Source organism: Rattus norvegicus, chromosome 14 (genome assembly GCF_036323735.1).
Source record: "Rattus norvegicus strain BN/NHsdMcwi chromosome 14, GRCr8, whole genome shotgun sequence".
Taxonomy (NCBI): Eukaryota; Metazoa; Chordata; class Mammalia; order Rodentia; family Muridae; genus Rattus; species Rattus norvegicus.
The window spans coordinates 80950917-80975229 of record NC_086032.1 but is presented as its reverse complement, the minus strand read 5'-3'; the positions used below and the strand labels follow the sequence as shown (position 1 = coordinate 80975229).

General features: G+C 44.3%; 1 protein-coding gene across 20 annotated transcripts in view; it reads right to left on the bottom strand.

Annotated features, from left to right (window-relative positions):
* The window catches only part of Haus3 (HAUS augmin-like complex, subunit 3), a 171977-nt gene that overhangs the window by 1783 nt on the left and 145881 nt on the right, over nt 1–24313 (bottom strand). For 10 of the 20 annotated variants that reach the window (XM_063273606.1, XM_063273602.1, XM_063273609.1 and 7 more), the window contains 3 exons: nt 19452–19583; nt 5240–5350; nt 4479–4557 (listed from right to left, as the gene is read on the bottom strand). In XM_063273606.1, coding sequence (XP_063129676.1) covers nt 4479–4557; nt 5240–5350; nt 19452–19583 — 322 coding nt within the window. Of the gene's footprint in view, nt 1–602; nt 4558–5239; nt 5351–19451; nt 19584–24313 lie in introns of those variants that run through there. The other 10 variants (XR_010057410.1, XR_010057414.1, XM_063273605.1 and 7 more) reach the window with 5 other exon arrangements.

Below are 24313 nucleotides of genomic sequence, written 5' to 3'. Positions count from 1 at the left end.
TGAACCAAGGTACCCGATTGCTTCTTGGATCTACAAGTCACTCAAACCCTTGATCCTCTCATGTAAAAGCTTGTTCAACTCCCAGTGTGCGCATCCATGGCTCAGAATGTAGCTTAAAGGACCCTCAGCCCACCGTTCTGGTCACTGTACTGAATGAGCTGGCCCCACCCTTCTACCCCAGCACTTCACAGAAGTGGCAGGCCAACTGAGACAGGTAGGTGTTGTGGCCACACCAGCAGTTCTGGCTGTGATGGTAGAGCTAGGAGGAGGTACCAGGTTATTCTTCCTAGTCCAAATAGTCTGGGCATGGAAGGCCATTATCTTTGATGCTTTTGGCAAAGGCCTAATGTTCTTGTCATGCCTCTGAAGGTGTCGTTGTGGCCCTGACTGTGCGATCTATCGTGGGAGTTTGAGCCATAGATGTTTGTGCACAGAAGCTTCATGGCTGTTCTGGAGCACTAGACATATATCGTCTCTTACTAGGGTCACCAAGTAAGCTGACAGCTGGGAGAAGCCTTGAGAGACTGAGAGGAGAAGCTTCAAGGAGATAGGAAATTTCCTAACTGTTGGATACACCACCCACTGTGCTCCCCTAGACGCACCTGCAAACTCAGGGATCTGAGTATCTTCTACTTCAAACAGCAGCTCATCATGGATTTGGGCAACTAACCTGGAGAGGAAGGAAGTCACTTGGGAGTGTGGATACCTCCACACTGGACCTAAGGTTGTCCTTCAACGTTCCTTATAGGTTGGTTGGTATTTGGCTTATAAAGAGTGTGGCTCTGTGTGGAATAGGTTATAGTCATCCTGGCACTATGGTCTGGGATTGCTTACCACCAGACAGCTCCAAGATGTAGACAGGAGGGGCCAGGAGAGAAGGAGACACGACTTCTGGAGAGCTGTCCAGCCCCTGACCAGGCTGAGCATTTTATGCTCATGGAAGACTGGTAGAGCAGAAAAAGAACTCCCCAGGGAAAGCAAAACACATGGGACCTATTCATGTTCCCTAGTTCCCTCCCTACTCTGCATACCTGTGGCTGTCCTGGAACTCACTCTGCAGACCACACTGGCCTTGAACTCAGAGATTCATCTGTCTCTGCCTCCCAAGGACTGGGATAAAAGGCATAAGCCACCACACCACCACCAGCTGCCATGTTCCCCACTTTCCACTGACAGGGATTTGATGATGCACAAAGGGGCAGCAGTGCTGAGGAGGGTTAGGAGAGCTACTCCTGCTGGGAGCAGGGAGACTAAATCTAGAATGTGTTGGGAATGTACCCCCAGCTTAGAGGAAGCGATGGGCACTTTTTAAAAAAAATTTTTTAAAAGTCTTAAAATACTCAACAGAACTTGAAAAACTTTAAAATTTTAAGGTACAAAGCCACATCGGATATGGGTATTTTGGGTGGTCCATACAGTATTGAACATGTACTCTGGGGCACCAAGCCACAGCTCTAGTTGAACTTGGCTTTGAGGGCTGCCCAGATTTCCCTTTCTCCACAGTCCTGTATGGCTTCCTTAGCTCCTTCTGGCATCAGTAGGAATCTAGAAAGCAGTGCTTTGTTGAGTAAGCATGTTGGAGGAGCAGGCACAGACTTGCCCAGGATGAGAAGTGAAATGCTGGGAATATCTGGGTACTCAACCCAGACCTAAGTTAGCACATGTGCTAGCTTGTTCAAACCTAGGCTCCCTGAAGGGTGGGATCCTAGTGCCCAAGCTTCCCAGGGAGATGACATTTCAGAATCCTGTGAATGTGTACTCCCCAGGCTTGGTGCTAGCATTTTTGTGGGTGCACACTCAGGGCTGGAGTCTGTAGTACATGAGGTAGGGATGGTCACCAGGACCTATAGACCTCAAGGAAGGGTTGAGGGCATAGAAGGATCCCATGTGCTCTGTCCTCTATGGTTCTTGCTCTGTCTCATGGATGGGACTCTGAAGGCAACAATCACATGCCATATGTCTCCCACTGCTGTTTGCCCTGTTCTCCTGTGGTAGCTAGAAGCTGAGGCTTCACAGGGAAGTTGTAGCAATTCCCTTATGACAGCAGTGATATTGGGATCTGATGGTGCTCACTGGCAAGAAGGAAGAAGCAGCCTTTAAATGTCTGAGTAGAGTAGCCATGATGGTACTTGACAGCAGAGTTCTATGCTGAACTGTCCATCTGTCTTCTCTGTTACCCTTTTGCTGATGAATGGGAAAGAGAAAGGGCTACATTCTCAGCATGCATAGATTTCTTCTATGGTGGGGTGTCCCAGAGGTCATCTGTTTTCCCACTCCCAGGAAGACATGTAAAGGGTTGCTTTGACCATTACTACCTTTCTCTTGCCTAGAAGGTGCTATGATCATCAGAGCAGCCACGTCTATCATGACATCAAAGGGAAAGGGCCTGAGCTTCAAAAATAAAGCCAGCAACCTCTGTGCCTTGGACTTCTCAGGCAGGACAACAGTATACCTTTTTGAGCCCAGGCTACTGTAGCCAGGCCATTGTTACTAGAGGCCAACAAATGCACATCCTAAAGAGTGTGCAGGCATGAGCAGACTATGGAATAGTGAAGTATACATTCGCTATTCCTCAGAGACATTCTCACAGGGGTATCTTTGTGTCTTATGTACTGCCTCTGGCTAGGGCACCAATACTTCCCTTCCAGAAGTCCGACTGTAGCAGGACAGGACAGGGACTAAACTGTAGTACTGATGTGTTTCCTTAAACTAACATCAAGGTGTTTGGCAGGCCTTGGCTCCCAAGTGGAATACTTTTCAAATGGGCAGAAACTCCAGAAGAGGCACTTGCAACTCTGTCCAGATTTAGCAGAAGTGCCTTCACACTTCCTGAAATCACACCGTGCAATCTGAGCTGCCAGTGTGGCAGGACCTAATAAGTGTGACTGTTAGTCACTCACACACCACCATCACAGACACAGAGACATCACACTTTCATTGGAAGCTGGGGCACAGGGACGAACAGGAGAAACAGAAGAATGCAGGCTTAGACCACCCAGGCTCCCAGAAGGAGGGCATGCCTCCATAGCATATATCTGCTCTACAGAGGGCACAGAGCTACTGTATCTGCATCTGGTTGACCTGACACAGGCAGACAGATCCTGGTTCATTTGAGAGAACTTTCCAGAAGGGACTAATCTCATCCCTTTGACAAGAGCCTGCTAGGAAGCTCCCTCCTATAGCACACTCTAGCCATACTGAGTTCTTTGTGGTTCCCTCCTAGAAGTACATTTGTGTGGTAGTATAAGGGAGGAGACTCTGAGGCCTGGGAGGACACCTAGCCCTAGCTTGGCTCTGCCTGGATTTGGACAAGGTACATGCTGCTTATTGTCTCATTTCCTCTTCTCTGTATTCCTGAGTCAGATTCTCTGTGCTCACATTTTGGAAAGGTATTCCCACCAAGGAGACCCTAAGCCTTAATATGCCAACACCTTTCAACAATTCCAAAACAGCAACAGAAAGGCACCTTGCTAGCCTTGCATGTGGTAGATGCCGTGCTATGTGCTGTCAGTACACACACCTCAGGCAAGAACTGAAAGAAGGATGCTTTCTGAATTTAGGAAATTTCAGAATACAACATGCACAGCCCAAGTGAAGCTAGAAGCTAGAGGTTATCTCCAGAACAGTGGGAGTGGGTAGATGTACAGACCTTCAGGAATTGCAGGGAATTGGGAGGGAATCACTGAGACTACTAGGCAGAAGACAGGAAGGGTGACAAGAGAAACCAGGTGGGCTCAAACTTTGCATAGTCTGCTCCCAGCTAACTCTTGGCCATGCCTGGAGCAATGCTGTGCTGTAGTGTCTGCACCTCCCTCTGAGACACTTCCCAGAGGAAGTTTGCAGCTTCCTAACCTCTTTCTTTTTAGTAAAAACATGTCTGGAATAGAGCTGCAAAAGGCAGTGGACAACAGGGCTTGAGGCTAGGCCTCCTGCCTTCAGCTATGTATGGCACCAACCCATAGTGCACACTCCTGTGCCAAGGTGTGAAAATCACCCAAGAACACAGGTACAAGGCCAAAAAGGACAGAGGAAATGTTTGAAGAAATAAAGTTTTGAAAGAAAGATGAGAGAATGCTGATAGGGAAAATTAATACCTTGAGTATGAAGTATATTTCAGGCCAATAGAAAATGGTGAGCGTGGTGAGGAATGCCCATAGCAAGTAGGTTTCCATGTCCCCAAAGCCCTCTTGGGGCCACTACATAGGGAGGGGTCCATGAGACCCTTTTCATATTTCCACCTAGGGAAGCTGTGTTCTTCCTACAGGAGCTTTCCCGGGAGCAAAGGTGCTGACCCACTTAGGCAGTGATATGGGCACCCTGGTGTGCAAAGGCCCATGGGAGGGGCTTGGGGTCCTTAGGGTAAGATGGAGGGTAGATAGTATGGTAGGCAGAAGGAATAATGCCCTTTTGGCACCTGACAAATCTCTCTGGCAGAAGTTCAAGGCTGGGCCCAGAAAAAAAATGACTACTTCACTGACCTGGCTGTCAGGGTCGGGGATGTGGCTACTGCAGCAAAGATGCGAATCATGGCTAGCTTACAGAGGTCTGCGGCTGAGCCTGTGGACACAAAGGGTTCTGTTTTAGTGCCTGAGGTATGTGGCACACAGTGTCTGAGCTGTTACAGAGACATTTCCCACATAAGACACTGCTTACTCTCCTGGCTAACAATGAAGGCGTTTTTGCAAGTGGAAGCAAACCACGTTTCTTCCAGGCAGCAGTTGCTTGCTTCTCAGTGCTGAGAAAACTTGACACCAGCCAGATTCTCAGGTACAATAGAGGGGTCTCGACCCAGGTCAAGTAACCCATTTCTAGGACTGGCTGTGTTGCTCATGAAGCTCCTAAAGACTCAGATTTCTGCTTTTAGAGGGGGAACAGAATGGCCTCCATGGGTCATGGGAGGCCATCTCTTTATTTCATTTTTTTCCTATACAGGTCTAGCTATTTACTTAGTTCATGATGGCTTCAATGTTTCTGTTTTAGCTTGCAATCCTAGGGTTAGTGTTAGAGGTGTGCCTCACCAGATCCTTCCAAAACCGTCTTAGACACAAGCACAGCTCTGCCACCCGTCCACAGCTGTGATGACACTTCCTGCCAGGTAGGGCAGGTGAGGGTGGTGAGGCCCATGCAGGAGAGTTTCAGAGAATGAATACCACAACAAACCTCCAAATACCCGAGGAGCAGGAAACACAGACCTGCAGGGAAGGAGCCACACACAGTGGCAGGCTAGGGGCTCTGGTACCTTGTACCACAAAGTTTACTGCCTGTCGCTCTGCTTGTGCCCGAAGCTGCTGGTTCTGTGCACAGATCCTCGGGAGAGGCCTCCTTCTACCCAAGATGGATGCCACATAGCCTAGGGTAGAGGAAGGAAAAGACAAGAGACAGGAAAAGTGGCGTAGCACCGAGAGCACTGTGCCTCCTCACTCTCCCCTCTACCACTCACAAGGCTGTCCCAAGTATTCCCAGGGCAGATGGCTTCTGTAGGAGAGTAAGACCCAGCTGTCAGGCTTACTCTTTTCTCCTCTGTCACTAAGATCTCACACAAAACAAAAAAGGGCAGTTTTTTTTTTTTTTTTATTCTATGGAAGTCCAAAGCCATATATAGGTATTAGGCACAGGAGCCATTCAAGAGTGAATGACAGGGGTTGGGGATTTAGCTCAGTGATAGAGCACTTGCCTAGCAAGTGCAAGGCCCTGGGTTCAGTCCTCAGCTCCGAAAAAAAAGAAAAAAAAAAGAGTGAATGACAGCTGGAATATAGAGCAAGAAGCAGTGAGTATGACTTCACATGAATGTAGTTCGAGGTCTTCTGGGCTAAGCTTACATGGCTTGGGGCTCTTAGGAAATGCAGAAAAGGTAGGGAAGGGCTGGCTTAGTAGTTAAGAGCACTTATTCTTCCAGAAGATCTGGGTTTACTTCCTGGCGTCCACATCACAGCTACCATGTGTAACTCTAGGCCCAGGGGATTTGACATCCTCTTCTGGCCTCTGAGGGTACTGCATGCTTGTGGTTCATAGGCATATATACAAGCACATATATACAGGCAAAACAATTATACACACAAAACAAGAATAAATAAATAAATAAATAAATAAATAAATAAATAAATAAATAAATATAAGAGCACATAAAATCCCACTATGTTGGGGTATTAGTTGGGGTTCTCTAGCATAACAGAACTTACAGAATGAATCTCTATTTATAGAGGGGATTTGTTAGAATGACACATATGCTGCAGTCCAACTAATCCAACAATGGCTGACTTGAACACAAAGTCCAGGAGTCAGTAGTTGCTCAGTCTATGAGACTAGATGTCTCAGTTGGTCTTCAGTAGATGCTGGAATCCCAAGGAGGTAGGTTCTAATGCCAGTAAAGGAATGGAATTACCGGCAAGGCCAGAGCAAGTATGCAAAGAGTAAAACTTTTCTTTTTCTATGTTTTTATGTGGGTTTCCAGAGAAGTTTGGCCCAGATTATGGGTCCCAGCTCAAATGATCTGAATTAGAGGTGTGTGTGTCTTCATATCTCAAAGATTCAGATTAAACATGGATTGCACTACTTCAAATAAGCAAAAATATATCTCATAGGTGTACCCTCCATTTTTGGGTTTTAATTAATCTTAGATGTAGTCAAGGTGACAAAAAAATGAATAGAATAGTCATTACAAATCTACTCCTTGTCAACCTGACACACAACCATATCTCTTTATATCATGCTTAATTCATTTCCAAATAAAAAATAATCAGGTCATAATAATACCTAAACACAATATAACTACCCAACATATAATTACAAATGCATTCTATATTTAATGGGTCATAATTACACCTACAATGATATAACCATCCCTTGCACAACCATAAATACAGACTAAATTTAGAATAGGTGGCAATGTCCCTCAAGGGATATTCTTTTACTGTCTCAAACTTTAATATGGCAACCATGATATTCTCTTGATACTACATCATAAGATAAAGAAATTAAGGAAAGAAAACATAAATATCTGTACAAACGCATATTTAACAAAATTCAGCAGAAACACTCATGTCAATTATAATCCTTATTTCTGTAACTAGTCATGTGGACTTAGCTAGTCTTTATAACTACTTCCCTGTGCTACCCATTCTGTATTTCCTCTACCTTCAGGCAAGAACCTGAGCAGGCCCTTCTGTTCAGGAAGGAGTTACTCAGACTCCCATTTCTGGCAGGCCTGTGGATTAGGTTATTGTAGTTTCCCACTGACTGTAATCACAGAACCTGGTAACTTCAAGAGACACCCTAAAGGATATCCTGCATTCCAGACATAATCTTTCTTACCTCCATTGTGGAGAAACAATCCAACGTCCTTATGGTAATCTGGATCAACTACCCTTCTTAACACTGTTATTCTTTTCTTAGCCTGTTGGCTTAAGAGCATTAGAAACACAAACATGGCCAGGGTGAAGTCTGAACTTCTATTTTAGTAGAATGTTTGCTGTGTCTCCGGGCTGGAGCACTCCCTATTCAGGAACCATTACTTCTAAGACAACAGAATTTAAGGTTGAGGGAACAAGAAAAAAATTTCCTAGTGGGTCACTCCAGGTTATAGTGAGTAGAACTACTCCCTTTTCTATTCCTTGCTTTCTGGACCCATGAATCTTGGCTATGGGAGATGCTGATTCAAAGCATATACTGCCTTCTAAAGAACTCTGCCCAGCCTTCCATGCTGCTGCCACCTAACTGGTGTTGTAACTGTGTCTTCAAAAGGCCACTCCATCTTTCTTTCAGGTCAGGTGCTTTAGGGTGGTGGGGGGCATGGAAGACCAGTGGATTCCATGATTGCGGGCTCACTGTTAACCTTCTCTGGCTGTGAAGTTCCTTGGTCAGAAACAATACAGTGTAGAATATTATGATGGTAAATAAGTCCATTATGAAAGTTTTTACAGTAGAAGCATTATATACAAGAAATGCAAATCAATAATAAGAATAAGTATCCAGTAAGAACAATTGTCCTTTCTACAAAGGAAGTGGTCCAATGTAGTCAGTCTGCCACCAGATTGCTGGCTGCTCATACTGGTGAATGATGCTGTATCTGGGGTTCAGTGTTGGTATTTACTGTTGGCAGTAGCTGTATCCAAGTCAGCCTTGATGAGTGGAAGTCCATGTTGTTGAGGTCATGCATAACCTCATCTCTGCCACCACGGTCACTTTATTCATGGGCCCATTGGGCAATGCCAAGAATGGCTGGAGAAAGAGACTGACTGTCCACATAACGAGTCATTTTATCTATCTGGTTACTGAACTCCTTAGCTGCAGTCACCTTTTGGTGACACGGGACACAAGTATCTTCACATTCTTCACCCATTTGGAGGATCTATCCCATACTTCTTCCTCAGATGCCTTTCTCACCAATTTTCTAACCATGTTCTTTCCAAATCCATTACCATCCAGCCAGTCCACTGGCTACAGCCCATGCATCAAATGCATATATCTGGTCATTTCTACTTCCAAACAAAATATATGATCATGTGTACTGCTCAAAGTTCTGCCTACTATGAAGACTTCCCTTCTGTGGTTTCTCAGGGTTGTCTTAGAAAGGGGCTGTGATGCTGCAGCTGTCCATGTCTGGATGGTGCCTGTATAGCATGCAGAACCACCAATAAACCAGGCGGCAGTTTTCTCTTCCAGTGTCAACTAATCATAGGGAACACCCCATGAAGCACAGCAGAAGGCATTGTAATGGGAGTAGAAACCATAGACTTTTGGGCAACTTATTCGAATAACTTGCTTGTGCCTCCAGGACCTGATCATGAATAGACCTGATCATGAATATTTCACTTCCACTTGATAATAGACTGCTGCTGTGCCCATCCTACTTAATGACTTTGTAGGTCAGATAACACCCAGCTCATGAGGTTGTAGCTCAGGTCACATGGTAACTTGGTGGCTCCAATAAGACCCAATAGCAGTCCAACAGCTTTCCAAGGGAGAACAGTTGTCTACAGATGATAGTATAGCCTTGTTCCAAAATCCCGAAGCACTCTTCTGTGATTCACCTATACAGGCTTGTCAAAGGCTCCAAAGAGCAGCCCTATTTGCCACTGAAACCTCAAGTGTCTTTGGGTCAGCTGGATCATATGGTCTAAGTGACAGTGACATAGCAGCCTGGACTTGTTAAAAAGCCTTCTCCTATTCCAGTCCCTGTATAAAGCTAGCAACTTTCTGAGTCACTTGGTATATAGGCCAGAGTAACATATCCAAGTAATGATTGTGAGATCTCTAGAATCCAACAGGCCACTAAACATTGTGGTGGGAGGGGCCAGGTCCAATATGTGTTCTTCACCATGGAAGGAATAGCTCTGCATGGCCCACATCACTGGCCTCCTAAGAATTTCACTGAGGTAGTGAATTTCTAATTGGATTTACCATCTTCTGATATGCATTTGTAACCAATGAGTTCAAAGTGGTTGCTATCTACTGTTTACTTGATCTAATCAGAATAATGTTGTCAATATAGTCTATCAATGTGATATTTAGTGGAAAAGACAGATGATCAAGATCCCTTCTGACCAGGCTATGACACAGGGTTGGAGAGTTAGTATATTCTTGAGTAAAACTGCAAAGGTTTATTGTTGGACTTGCCAACTGAAAGCGAATTGCTTCTGGTAGTCCTTATGGACAGGTACTGAGAAAAAGGCATTTGCTAGATCAATAGCTACATACCAGGTACTAGATGTGGCAATTTGTTCAAGTAAGTAAAGTGGAAACTTAAGGGTTCTTTGGAAAGTCAGTGTATTGGATGGCTTTTTGCTGGGGCAATCATGTGAACGAGTGTTTTCCTGAAGTGGACACAGGAAAAGACCAAGACAGACTTGTGAAGGAATGTTTTGCTGAAGCAGACACAGGAGAGAGGATGTTCTGTTAAAGCAAGCACATGAAAGGACACATGATGAAGGATTCTTCTACAACAGCATGCATGTGCTGGTCTATCTTACACTGCATAGTTGAGCTGTATTTCTTGGACTCCATAGAGAGGAACACACCACAGACTTCTAGTGATCTGCTGCAGCTTCTTGCTGCTTTAGTGGACTGGAGCCAATTAGCAGAGTGGTGTCAGCTGAGAAAGATGCACACGCTGAGGCAAGACACACGCTGAGGCAAGCCTGTGGAGGACGCATGGTCTTTGGAAGATTTAAATAGCATTCGATGGTAGTGATGGAGGCTGAGCTAGGCTTGCTCATAGAGCTAGCTGTGCAACACTTGTGGGGTTCACATCTTATAGAGCTCACTGTGCAACACTTGTGGGGCTCACATCTTAACTGATTTTGACTTCCCTGAGAGAAGCACAACCAAGAACTCCTCCTGGGATCCCTCTGGGTACCTGCTGTTGACTGGAGCTGAGGCTGAGGCCTGGCTGTCTCTGCTAGGTAGCACCACTGCTGCTGATTCGTGTTTGCTGTCCCAACTCTACTGACCTGGACTGCTGGTGCATCCATGAAGTGTTTGCCAGTGGATTGCACTGCTGCTGCTGACCTGTGAACTGAACCGTTGACTTCCAGACAACACAGACGGGAGTTGTTCCAAAGAATTCTTCTAAACAGATCCACTCCCCCCTTTTACCCCTTGTATCCTTTCTCTCCACTACCTCTGGTGAGTGGTGGGCTACAAGGTTAAAGTGTTTAAGGGTCATCATTAAAAGTAGACATTAAACAAATTAAAGTTACAAGTAAGGACACCAGCTTTAGAACTGTAGCTGCAATAGGAGTCATTCTGATTTAGTTTTCATAATCAACTGTCATACCCTATGACCTCTGTCTTCTGCACTGGCCAGATAGGTGAGTTAAAGAGAGGTGTGGTGGAAACCACCACCTCTGCATCTTTCAAGTCACTAATTTCTACAGTTCCTCCAAGGACATGATGCTTGTCTTGGTTCGCTATTTTCCTTTGGTGGAGGCAACTCTAAAGGCTTTTTCCATTTAGCCTTTCCAACTATAATAGCCTTTACACCTCAGATCAGGGAGCCAATGTGAGAACTGTGCCAACTTATATCTACCCCAATTATAATTCTTGGACTACCACAGGTTGAGTTTGGGGACCCCCTGGATTTACTGAGTGTAGGACTTCAGGCCAAATTCTGACTTTCATGAACTCCCACTTTAACTGGATGGCCACGGTGTTTCTTGGGATCTCCTGGAATCAGCATTAATTCAGAACCAATAGACCTGTAAAGTCTGATTGTTTCCCTTCTCCCAGTGTACGGTTTCTCTTGTAAAAGGCTGTAGGTCGGGTTGGGGATTTAGCTCAGTGGTAGAGCGCTTGCCTAGCAAGCGCAAGGCCCTGGGTTCGGTCCCCAGCTCCGAAAAAAAGAAAAGAAAAAAAATCCAAAAGGTTGTAGGTCACTCTAGGGGAAAGACTGGAGATACACAAACAGTAAACTCTTAGGTATTTTATCAGGGTCCTTCCTCAGGGGAACTTTGCCATCCCTTCATTCAAGGGGTTCTGGATCTACACTCTAACCTCAAGTCTGCAAATCAATTCATGGACAGAAATTGCCTTTTACCACAGTCCAATGAAGCCTGTTTCATTTGTTTCAGAATTTTTCCACTTACACAGATCAAATAAAAATCCAGTAGTTTTTTTTTTTTATCTATTTCATGACTGGAAACATTATGATTGATTAACCATTACCAAAGATCCACATGAGTCATGACATCATATAATTTACTTTGCATGTGCTGACCATTATGGGTCAGGCCACTATGGACATTACTTTGTCTATGCTGCCCATTACAGTAACCACGATCACCGTGCCTTTGGTGATTCGGTGTTGCCACCAGGCCTGTTACCTCGGGGACCAATTAAATCCATTTCACTGAACTCATGCAACTGACAGCAGCATCTCTGACCCTAAGATCTGGCACAAGAAAAAAGGCAAAAACAAAGCTCCTCAACTGTGCTGGTGCACCTCCACCATTTTGTCTCTGACAGGACTAGTGAAGGCATGTCTTCTGCGCCTGTCCATTGTGGGAGACTGGGTTTTACACACTGTACCTGCCAACTCTAGCACTGCAGTTTTCCTGAGCCATAAAACCCCTTCATCCACACTGAGTCAAAGACTACCAAGCATCTCCAACCCCTTTCCAGTAGGCCATCTTTTGAAAAACGCTCCAATCAACATTCAAATAAACTTTTGACACCTCTTTTTAGAAACTATGCTAGTTTCCATATTAAACATAGAATTTCCACTCAGGGGGGCCATATCAATAAACTCAGCCTGATCTAGTTTTATGGTCCTTCCACCATTATTTTGTACCTTTAAAATCCATTCCCACACATATTCCCTAAACTTCTGCTTGAGAGTAGTGTAGTATACCCCTCATGGACTACACTTCTCCCTCCCCTCTAGGAGTGTCATAACCAGATGCTTTCAGTCTGGTTATAGGTCTAGAGCAGTGGTTCTCAACCTGTCGGCTACAATCCCTTTGAGAGGAGTGTCCAGCAACCCTTTCACAGGGGTTGCCTAGGACCATCAGAAAACACAGATATTTACATTACAATTTATAACAGTAGCAAAATTACATTATGAAGCAGCAACAACATAATTTTATGGTTGGGGTCACTACAACATGAGGAACTGTATTAAAGGGTTGCTTGCATTAGGAAGGTTGAGAACCACTGGTCTAGAAGCAATTATTGTTAGGTTCTGAGGGACATCAGCATTGTCATGCCTGGCATCTCAGGCATCTTCAGAAAGGCTCTTCTGGTTTAGCAGCAAACAATGAAGGATTAATTTCAAAAGGTCAAAAGGCAGTATTTCAATGACTGTGGCTAAGGGTAGAGAGACTACTTCAGGAGAGATAAACCCTTCAGAATCTGAGGGTTCCAAGTTCTCAGCTTCAATAGCTTCCTTCCATACATCCCTATTCCACATTACAAGATCTCATTCTTTACCTCTGGTGCTAGCACTTGAATTTTCACCGTAAATCAGGCAACCGTATACTGAAGGCGTCAATTTGATTTTCCACCACTTGAGCTCTGTGGCTGTGGAAAGAAGATTCTTTTCCTTCCAGGACACACTTAGCAATCTTTTAGATTGTTGATGGGAATCTAGAACTGGTCAGTTTTATCCTAAGTTCACTGTTGTTTTTTTACCATATTCTGAGATGCTAGGAGTTAGTTTTATCATGGAGCTCACTCCTATCCTTTGTCATTACCCAGAGATGCCAGGAGTAACTGACCATCCTTATGACTGTCCTTATTTTTCCTCCAAACTGTCAAAAGTTTTGTATATAGGGTCACTAAATCCATTGCCACTACAATTGGTGAAACAGGATAATCAATATATTTGTTTCTTTAGGTTTGTAATGTAGTTCACACCATGAGCTTTCAGTACTCTGTGATCTCCCAAGAGAGGCTTCATTAACTAGAGAGATTTGGTAACTGTAGGTTACCAAATTGAAAAGCCTATTCCAGATACTTAAAAGACTCATCTTTATACACAGATTGCTCTAGAATCAATACTGGTGCCAAACTCTGTATTAGTCAGAGTTCTGTAGAGTAACAGAACTTATAGAATGAATCTATCTATCTATCTATCTATCTATCTATCTATCTATCTATCTATCTATAAGGTGGACTTCCCCAGTTAAAATGATCTGGATTAAAGGTGAGTCTTCATACATCAACGATCTGGATTAAGGTCTTCCTCTCTTCATATATATAGAGAGAGGCAGGGGAGGATTTACTAATGACTTACAGGCTGCAATCCAGCTAATCCAACAATGGCTGGCTGTGAACAGAAAGTTTAGGAATCCAGTAGTTGCTCAATCCATGAAACTGGATGTCTGAGGTGTTTTTCAGTAGACTCTGGAATCTGGAATGGACTTGCTAAGCAGGCAAAGAGCAAAAACTTCTTTTTTCCATGTCTTTATATAGGCTTCTAGCAGAGGGTGTGGCCCAGATTAGAGGTGGGAAGCTAAAATGATCTGGATTAAAGGTGAGTTTTCATACCTCAAAGATCTGGATTAGAAATGGATCTTCCTACTTCAATAATTCAAAAATCCTTCACAGCTGTGCCTCCATTTTTGGGTTTTAGTTAATTCCAGATGTAGTCAAATTGACAACCAAGAATAGCCATACAATTGGTTACATATGTTCCTAAGCAGTGAAGACTTCTGTGGGTCAGAAGCAAATCTTTCACTGGTGGGTTCATAGGTCTGAGAACTGGTAGAACTCTCCACATAAAAGTATCTGTGGGCACTTGATTTTTGACAAAGGAGCCAAAACCATCAAATGGAAAAAGGATAGCATTTTCAGCAAATGGTGCTGGTTCAACTGGAGGTCAACATGTAGAAGAATGCAGATCGATCCATGCTTATCACCCTGTACAAAGCTTAAGTCCAAGTGGATCAAGGACCTCCACATCAAACCAGATACACTCAAACTAATAGAAGAAAAACTAGGGAAGCATCTGGAACACATGGGCACTGGAAAAAATTTCCTGAACAAAACACCAATGGCTTATGCTCTAAGATCAAGAATCGACAAATGGGATCTCATAAAACTGCAAAGCTTCTGTAAGGCAAAGGACACTGTGGTTAGGACAAAATGGCAACCAACAGATTGGGAAAAGATCTTCACCAATCCTACAACAGATAGAGGCCTTATATCCAAAATATACAAAGAACTCAAGAAGTTAGACCACAGGGAACAAATAACCCTATTAAAAAATGGGGTTCAGAGCTAATCAAAGAATTCACAGCTGAGGAATGCCGAATGGCTGAGAAACACCTAAAGAAATGTTCAACATCCTTAGTCATAAGGGAAATGCAAATCAAAACAACCCTGAGATTTCACCTCACACCAGTGAGAATGGCTAAGATCAAAAACTCAGGTGACAGCAGATGCTGGCGAGGATGCGGAGAAAGAGGAACACTCCTCCATTGTTGGTGGGATTGCAGACTGGTACAACCATTCTGGAAATCAGTCTGGAGGTTCCTCATAAAATTGGACATTGAACTGCCTGAGGATCCAGCTATACCTCTCTTGGGCATATACCCAAAAGATGCCCCAACATATAAAAAAGACACGTGCTCCACTATGTTCATCGCAGCCTTATTTATAATAGCCAGAAGCTGGAAAGAACCCAGATGCCCTTCAACAGAGGAATGGATAGAGAAAATGTGGTACATCTACACAATGGAATATTACTCAGCTATCAAAAACAACGACTTTATGAAATTCGTAGGCAAATGGTCGGAACTGGAAAATATCATCCTGAGTGAGGTAACCCAATCACAGAAAAACACACATGGTATGCACTCATTGATAAGTGGCTATTAGCCCAAATGCTTGAATTACCCTAGATGCCTAGAACAAATGAAACTCAAGACGGATGATCAAAATGTGAATGCTTCACTCCTTTTTTAAAAGGGGAACAAGAATACCCTTGGCAGGGAATAGAGAGGCAAAGATTAAAACAGACACAGAAGGAACACCCATTCAGAGCCTGCCCCACATGTGGCCCACACATATACAGCCACCCAATTAGACAAGATGGATGAAACAAAGCAGTGCAGACCGACAGGAGCCGGATGTAGATCGCTCCTGAGAGACACAGCCAGAATACAGCAAATACAGAGGTGAATGCCAGCAGCAAACCACTGAACTGAGAATAGGACCCCCGTTGAAGGAATCAGAGAAAGAACTGGAAGAGCTTGAAGGGGCTCGAGACCCCATATGTACAACAATGCCAAGCAACCAGAGCTTCCAGGGACTAAGCCACTACCTAAAGATTACATGGACTGACCCTGGACTCTGACCTCATAGGTAGCAATGAATATCCTAGTAAGAGCACCAGTGGAAGGGGAAGCCCTGGGTCCTGCTAAGACTGAACCCCCAGTGAACATGATTGTTGGGGGGAGGGCAGCAATGGAGGGAGGATGGGGAGGGGAACACCCATAAAGAAGGGGAGGGGGGAGGGGGATGTTTGCCCAGAAACCGGGAAAGGGAATAACACTCGAAATGTAAATAAGAAATACTCAAGTTAATTAAAAAAAAAGTATCTGTAACTCTTTGGTGGTGGTGGTAGGGTGTTAAGTACTGAAATTCAGAGTCTTGCACACATTAGGTAAGCCCTGAGCTGCCCCAGTGTAATCGTCATGAAGTGATGAGGTTCCCTGGGAGATATGTGATACAAGGACAGGGTACTGTGTGTCTAGGTCAGCACATCTGCTTCCCATGCCGTCACACATACATCGATTTTGATTGGATGTTGGGCATCACAGAGGTCATGTTGTTGGCATAAGTATGACTGCTCTCTATCTGCCGCTATCTTGGCAGGTTTACGCCACTTGTGTATCTCCTTGTCTTTGAGACCTATCTTTATGCTGGGGGTAAGGACTTTAGAGTAGCCTTTTTGTAGATATAGTCAGATTGACAACCAAGGTGCAGCCCTTGTGAGGCCTTTACTGGATGTTATCAGGTAACCAGTGAGTTTATTCTGGCCTATGAACACTGGGACCATCCTGCTGGCTGTTTCCAGTGGTAATTCTGTGCAAGTCTCCTCCTGACCTGCACTGTGTGCCTCTAGACATAGGCACTTTTATTCACCTCGGGTTTTTTTTTTCTCTTGGTAACTACAGCAATAGGCAGAGTGTCTGAAAACTCATGTCCTTTGGCCTGGTTTGTAATTGTCCACGGAGTGACTCCACTGTGGTCAAAAGTAGATATAATCTGACCAAATATGTTTCAAGCTTTGTTTTTACTCTACCCAACATTTCCAGCACTGCTGCTGAGTTCCTATTTATAGTGCAAAAGGACCTGATACCCTGCCACTTCATACTGGTACTCAGGGTTGAGGCAGCACTCTCAGTCATTCTCATGTCAGGATACCTGGCATGCCTCCACCATGTACTTAGGAGTAAATGGTAAGCCATGGGAATATTGGTACAGGAATCTACTCCCTCACCCACCCACCCCCAGGTAAATTTTAAAAATGGCTATGGTCACAGTAAGGGCACCAGGCAGGGGAAGGAGGTAGAGGAGCAAAAGCAGCAGCAGTCTCGGTTGACTGCGGTTGACATATCTTGGTTTGGACAATTTTGAGTTTTGTGTTAAGATACAGCTACATGAACAAGTTGTGGACCTGGCCTCCCCGGGGGACTTAGGAACAGCTGGTGTGGTCGGGATTCTTTTGAACTGGGGAAGATAGAGTGCATGGACATCTAAAGCCTGAACCCACTTTCACTGTTTGGGTCCCAGCTTCCTGGACTCTCCCTGAGTGGCTCTCCCGTTTTTTCCCCTCAGTTCCCCTCTGCTCCTGATCTAATACCTTCACTGCTCATAGACTGTCTTCAGGTTATAGCTCTGATACCAGACTCTTCAAATCTCTTGCAACAGTGCTGCTGGACTAAGATGCCTGGTGGCATCTGCAGGCAGGGCAAGAACAAGCCTGTGGGTACTGCCCAGAGTCCATGAAGTTCAGGCTCTAGGCTATAATCTCCTGAGCCCCAGAGAAAATTTGGGACTACAGGTGTTTGCTGCACCATGGGGCACATTCCAGAGCTCACATTTAGGGACAGGAAGTCCTGCAGTCCAGTCCAGATTTCATTTTCATCTCGCTAGCACTGATTTATTAATGCTATCCCTGCACCGACTAGTAACCCTTCTGCTTGTTGTTCACATGTGATCCCCCATTTGTTTCCTTTCTCTCCTTCTGTGATTTCCGCTGTGCTCTTTCCTACAGTTTATTCATTTTTTTTTTGCTGCATGTGTGTTGAATACAACTCATCCACAGTTACAAATCTCTTTCTTTTACAAATACTCTTGGGCTGGAGAGGTGCTCAGTGTTTAAGAGCACTGGCTGTTCTTGCAGAGAACCTGCATTTGGTTCCCAGCACCCACAGTACCTCACAACCATCTGTAACTCCAGTTTCAGGGATGCACTTTTCTGGCTTCCACAACACCAGCCACATATGCTATATACCATACATGTGAGTAAAACACTTATCCACATAAAAATTAAAATAAATAAATATTAAAAAGTAATGCTCTTTATCCTCTTATTTCCAATTAAAGCATATGTGTCTAAGTCTCACATTTTTGGTGAGACTTGTTTTATTGGGATAGCCTTTTAAAAAATGTACAGTCAATGGGATTGCAGTGCATTTCCAAACAAATATGTAGACAGAGCCATTCTTACAGAGTGCATGCAAAGCTACACCCACATTGTGTGTGTGGAGACATGCTTTACTTGTGGAGATACTATAAAAATATAAACATGTAAAGAATGCCAGAACGGAGGAGTATATGGTCTTCACTCTCAGGTGTAGGGCTTTGTTTGTTTGTTCTTTTTTTTTTTTTAAAGATTTATTATACATGAGTACACTGTAGCTGTCTTCAGACACACCAGAAGAGGGCATCAGATCTCATTACAGATGGTTGTGAGCCACCATGTGGTTGCTGGGAATTGAACTCAGGACCTCTGGAAGAGCAGTCAGTGCTCTTAACTGCTGAGCCATCTCTCCAGCTCCCTTGTTTGTTCTTTGAGACAAGTTCCTCTGTTTAATAGTACTGGCTGTCCAGGAACTCACTCTGAGGACCAGGCTGGCCTTGAACTCACAGAGATCTGACTGCCTCTGCCTAAGTGCTGGGATCAAAGGCATACACCACCACTGCACAGCCTAGGTGTAGTGTTTTATCTGTAGTGATAATTTTGGAGTTTTTATTTCTTTAAAAAACACAGAACTATTATAAGAATATGTTTTCATTTTAACCCCAGGTGTGGGTTATGGGGCTGCTTCAGTGTGTCCACAGTAGCTATGATTTACCTCATGCTCTAGCAGGGGCAAAGAAGAAACAAGAAAAAATAGATATCCTGACAGCCAAGATCAAACTTGCTCCAATTAATTCAACATTGCTAGTCAGCAGGAAGTAGTCTAATGATAATATTGCCCCCTTTCCGACCCCTGACTTATTCAGGGGTATCTTTCCTTTTTTTCTTATCTAGTGTTAGGGAATTGAAAGGGTGAAGAAGTGTGGAAGAAAGAAGAATCTACAAAGTAGCAAAAGATAGCTACAGTTATTTGTCTATTTTTACGCAAGTGTAGTTATCATGTTAATTCAAGCTTATTCTTCTTGTTGCTACAGGTAGAAACCAGTTCTAGCCCCTCCTTTCCACATGTAATCTTTTAGCTCTGTTGATCCAGTAGGGCTGATGGCTCTTTCAGACACCTCCACCCAACTTCACCAAGTCATACACAAACCATACAGACACTCATTTATCTGTCCATCCACTCAGTAATCTTTTAGCTCTGTTGATCCAGTAGTGCTGATGGCTCTTTCAGACACCTCCACCCAACTTCACCAAGTCATACACAAACCATACAGACACTCATTTATCTGTCCATCCACTCAGCAACAAAGAGAGGATACCACTGTCTGTTTTAAGAGGAGGGGGCTGGCTGCAGCTGGCTTACCTGCACTGTGACACTGGCCAATAACTGTCTGGGCAAAGTCCTTGATTTTCTTGTACTTCTGTAGAAATTGCTCCAAAAAGTGGGTTGCTTCCAAAACAGTGACTCCAAGGCAAGCAGCAAGCCGTTCTTTCCCTGTGAGTCAGGAAGACATAGCATCAGGTTTAGGCCTAAACTGTATCAGGTGAAAATATGGTGTGTGGAAATGAGCTAACTGTAGGCCAAAGGGACAAAGGGCCTGGTTGTGGTGTGGGCCTTATGTGATTGGTTTGGATAATATTAGCTTTGGGCTTCACACACTGGACATTGGGTGGCCATTGACCTGAACAGGGCCATTTAAAACTTATTTCTCCCAGTAGTCTTGACTGTCTGCCAGGAGCTGCATGTGAAGTTGGGAACAGGCAGACTCATTACTCTCAGTTTAGTCAATAGGAGATCTGATTGTAGGACTGGGAAAAGCTGTGGGCCCACAGGAACAGGAAGGCAGAGTAGATGGCAAATGGGGAAATATGGTATTTAGGGGCACCCATGCTTACTTAGCATTCTTATTTAGAATACATGCTTTTGACCTAGATCAATATTTTGCTCCCAAAGAGGCATAGTTTTTGTGAAGTAGCCACAGTGAAGTAGTAAGTCTCTGGTAGAGGTGGCACCAAGTTCTAGCATATGAGCCTCTTATTTGCTGGGTCCAGACACTGGGATATACAAACCTGGGTCTGACTTCATCTCTGCCATCCACAGGAGGTTCTAGTGGTCTTGGAGTAAGGTGCTTAGCTCCCAATAAATCTGTTTCTTCAATTGTGAATTGGGAACATTTCTTAGCCTAATCCTTAGCCCTGGTCAGAAATCCTAGGAAACAAACTCTAAGCCAGTGTGATTTCTACTTGAGGTTTAATGTGTAAATGTTCTCTTCTCCTTCAGGAATGGGTACCAGGCCCTTTCCTAACAGCAGTATTAAGGAGAAAGTTCTGTGTTCTTGGAATAACACTGAAGAATTCTAAGAGCTGATTCTTGGTAGAGTCATACGAGGGCAAGAGGAGGTTCATTGAGCTTTGAACTGGCCAACTCCACTCGCAAAGGGTACCCAAGAAGCCTTCAGGCCTAGCATTTAAACTCCATGTCTGTGAAGATAGGAAGGCCTCCTTAAGAGAGGAGCTATCTGACCTCTCAGAATCACCTTTTGATTCCCCTTCTAGTGAGGCCACCCCTGGTCTTCAGCAGCTGAAACGTTCAGGAGTTCTAATGGCAGCAACACTGAACACTTGGAGCAGTGACAAAGCAGGTTTGCTTGGAGGAGTGGAGAGCTCCGTTTTTTTTCTCTTTTCTTTTTCTTTTTTTTTTCCCCAGAGCTGGGGACCAAACCCAGGGCCTTGCATTTGCTAGGCAAGCGCTCTACCACTGAGCCAAATCCCCAATCCCTGTTTTTTTTTTTTTTTCTCAATAGAGAGGGACAAATGCCTGGGTCCTCTGCGCGTGTCCAGGCCTTCCTGACACAAATTTTGCTTGGGGGGGGCGCAGTCCTCTTTAAACTCCCTTTAGGGCTTAATGAAGGTAGTGTGGTGTCTCCACAATACGGTTAAGTGCTTTGCTTCATTTTACTGAAAATTTTCATCAAAATCCCTTTCTTCCATCAAATTCTAATCATTACTTTCCACTACAACACTGTAATAGACAAGTCCATTGGTTTTAAGAAAGGACTCAACAGAGGCTGAGGTCCTCATGCAGTCAGTCAGAGGGACTTGGAATTGCCTTCTTTTCTAATTTCCAATGTGCTGTTAACTAACGGGGACCTTCATCTCAGATGCTGCTAGCTGCGGTTCCATCTGGCTCTTATTTGGCAGCTTTTGTTTCCCCGTTTGTTGTGAGCATGTTTGTCTTTATGCCCTGAGCAGCTCTGAAGTCCTTGTCTACAGTTCCGACATCTGGGTCATTCAGGCTAGGCCTGTGGTCAAGGTACCCCATTTCTTTACATGTTAGCATCCTGGACTACATCCCAAGTAAGCAGTTTCCCAGGGTGTTTTATTGCAGCAACGAAAGCGTGACTCAGACAGAAACTATTGCCGTTAGCTGAGTGTTCTATAGCAGACTTGACCACGTAGCTTGGACTGTTTTTTATGGACAGAATGTGAAAGCATTTGTTACTTTGGGCTTGAAAATGCCAATCAGTTATCTGGGAAGAACTTAATGAGCCATTCTTTTAAAATAATTTTTTTGTTTTATTTTATTTTATGTGTGAGACTTTTGCCTTCATGTATGTTTGTGAACCATGTGCATGCTTGGTGTTTGTGGAGAGCAGAGGATCAAGTGAGGGTGGTGGATGTCCTAGATCCTGGACATTAACGGGCCATTCTTGTAGGAGTTTCAAAGATAAGACTGCTGAAAGTAATATAGACAGAAGAGGCCCAGATCATGTTCCAGAGGGAAATGGGACCTTTGTTATTAACTGGACTCAGGCTATTTGCATAACGTTTTGACTAAAAAACTGTGTGTGCTGATTGTGGGCTGAAGAATCAGCGAATCTTGTGGTTGTCAACAAGATGAGCACCACGAGGGTGAACCTATGACGCACTGGGACAACAGAGGAGTAGGTGAACCTATGACGCACTGGGACAACAGAGGAGTAGCTGAACCTATGATGCACTGGGACAACAGAGGAGTAGGTGAACCTATGACGCACTGGGACAACAGAGGAGTGTTTTCTCAGTGTCAGCAGGTGAGGTCACACCTCAGCAAGACTTAGTAACGTAAGAGTTGTCCATGTAGTACTGGTTCTGAAGGCTTTAAAGGGAGGATTTGAGAACAGCTGAGACTTGGCACCTTGTGACAAAGTTGGAGTCCCTGAAGAAGGACCTTGAATGGACATTGCTGATGGTGATGCCTCAGTTGCAATTAACCCTCTCCCCAATATATTGAAGAATCCAGACCTGTGGGCTGTATACCTCCCCCTTTTGTACCCTGTGGGTACAAAAATGGAGCTGGTTAACAGGGAAACTATGTATGCCATAGACAGCAGAGCTGGAGAAGTGGGGCTCCCCAGGGCCTTTGGGGCCCAGAAGACTATGAGTGAATCTCAGATGAGTGCTGAACTATAGGGTTTGGGTTTATGCTAGATTTTAGTTTTGCTAAAATTTAAATTTTAGCTTTTGTTTATTCATTTATGTCCCAGTGTTTCCTTTTTGGAAGAAAAACATTTAAGGATGAAAATAGATTTTGTCTTTAGAAGAGCCTATAGTTAAGAGAATTTACAAGAGACTTTGGACTTCAGAAGTGCTGAATTTTTTAAAACATTGAGGTTTTGGAATTGGATTGTATTTTACATTATAAAATTAATATGAGGGGCTGAGAGATGGCTCAGTGGTTGGGAGCACTGGCTGCTCTTCCAGAGAACCTGGGTTCATTTCCCAGCAACCACATGGCACCTCTCGACTGCCTGCGACTCCAGTTTCAAGGGATCTGCTATCCTCTCAGACATATTATGTATGCAAAACACTAATGAATATAAAATAAATATAAGTAAGTCACTTCTTGACTTTGAGGTTATGGAGTGGAAAGTTCCAGTGTTTGCATGTCAAGTAAATGAGCAGATTATGCTCCTTAGTTTTAACTGCTAACTTGACACAAACTGGAATCACCTGGGAAGAGAGTCTCAGTTGAGGAATTATCTAAGATCAGGTTAGTCTGTGAACATGTCTATAGAGAATTATTTTGACTGACAAAGGAAGACCCAGCTCATTGTAGGCAGTACTATTCCCTAGTCAGGGCTCTTGGACAGTATAAAAGAAGAGCAAGCAAGGGTTCATGTGTTTCTTCTCTCTTCTCTTAACTGTGGATGTGATGCTTATGTCCCTGTCTGAACTTTCCTGCAATAATGGACTGTAGCCTCAAATTGTAAGTATAATAAACCCTTTCTTCCCTAAGTTGATTTCTGCAGGGTACTTTATAACAGCAACACAAGTGTTAACTAGGCCATTTCTGCTTCATGCACTGAGAAAGTGCCTACCCACAGAGAGCTCCAAGAATGTTGTCTGGTCTACTTGAACAGGCCTCTCCACACAGTCCAGGCAGGTATTGCTGCTCTGGGCAGCTTCCCAGGTTCTGAGGCTCCATCATTAGTACAATCCCCAGGGCACTCAGTATGAGACCAGGTCCCTTAGGAGCAGGTGAGAGCCCTTATCCTCCTGCTGCAGGGTAGGCCTGGCATTCTGCATGCATCTAGTGAGCTCCTGCTGATTGTACAACAGCTGAATATGGAGTCCACTGAGGAATCATGGGGAGGACTCAGCATTGGGCCAACCCTCAGAAAGCAGGAGCCCAACAAGCCTGGGGATTAGGATGACTTCCTGTAGGGACTAGAGTCCTGCTGAGCTCAGAGATAGTGTCTGAGTTAGGGTTTCTATTGCTATAATAAAGACTATGACCAGAAGCAACTTGGGAAGGAAAGGGCTCATTTAATCTTACACTTCTGGGTAACAGACCTTCACTGAGGGCAGGCACCTGGAGGCAGAAATGGGAGCAGAGACCCTGGAAGAGTGTGTTTTACTGGCTTGCTTCCATTGTTCTGCTCTGCTTGCTTTCTTATACAATGCAGGACCACCTGCTCATGGGTGGTACCATCCACAGTGGGCTGGAGCCTCCCACATCAGTTATTAATCAAGAAAATACCCATAGACTTGGCTTCAGTTTCTTGGAGGCACTTTCTCAGTTTAGAGTCCCTTTTCCTGGATATGTCTTAATTTGTATCAAGTTTACAAAAATCCACTAGCACAGATGGCTCTAAGCAGGCCCAGCAAGATGGGCAAGTGCCCAGTGAGTTGGAAGACGCTGGATTTAGCTGGATATGGGAGAGGCAATGCGCTTGTGAGCCA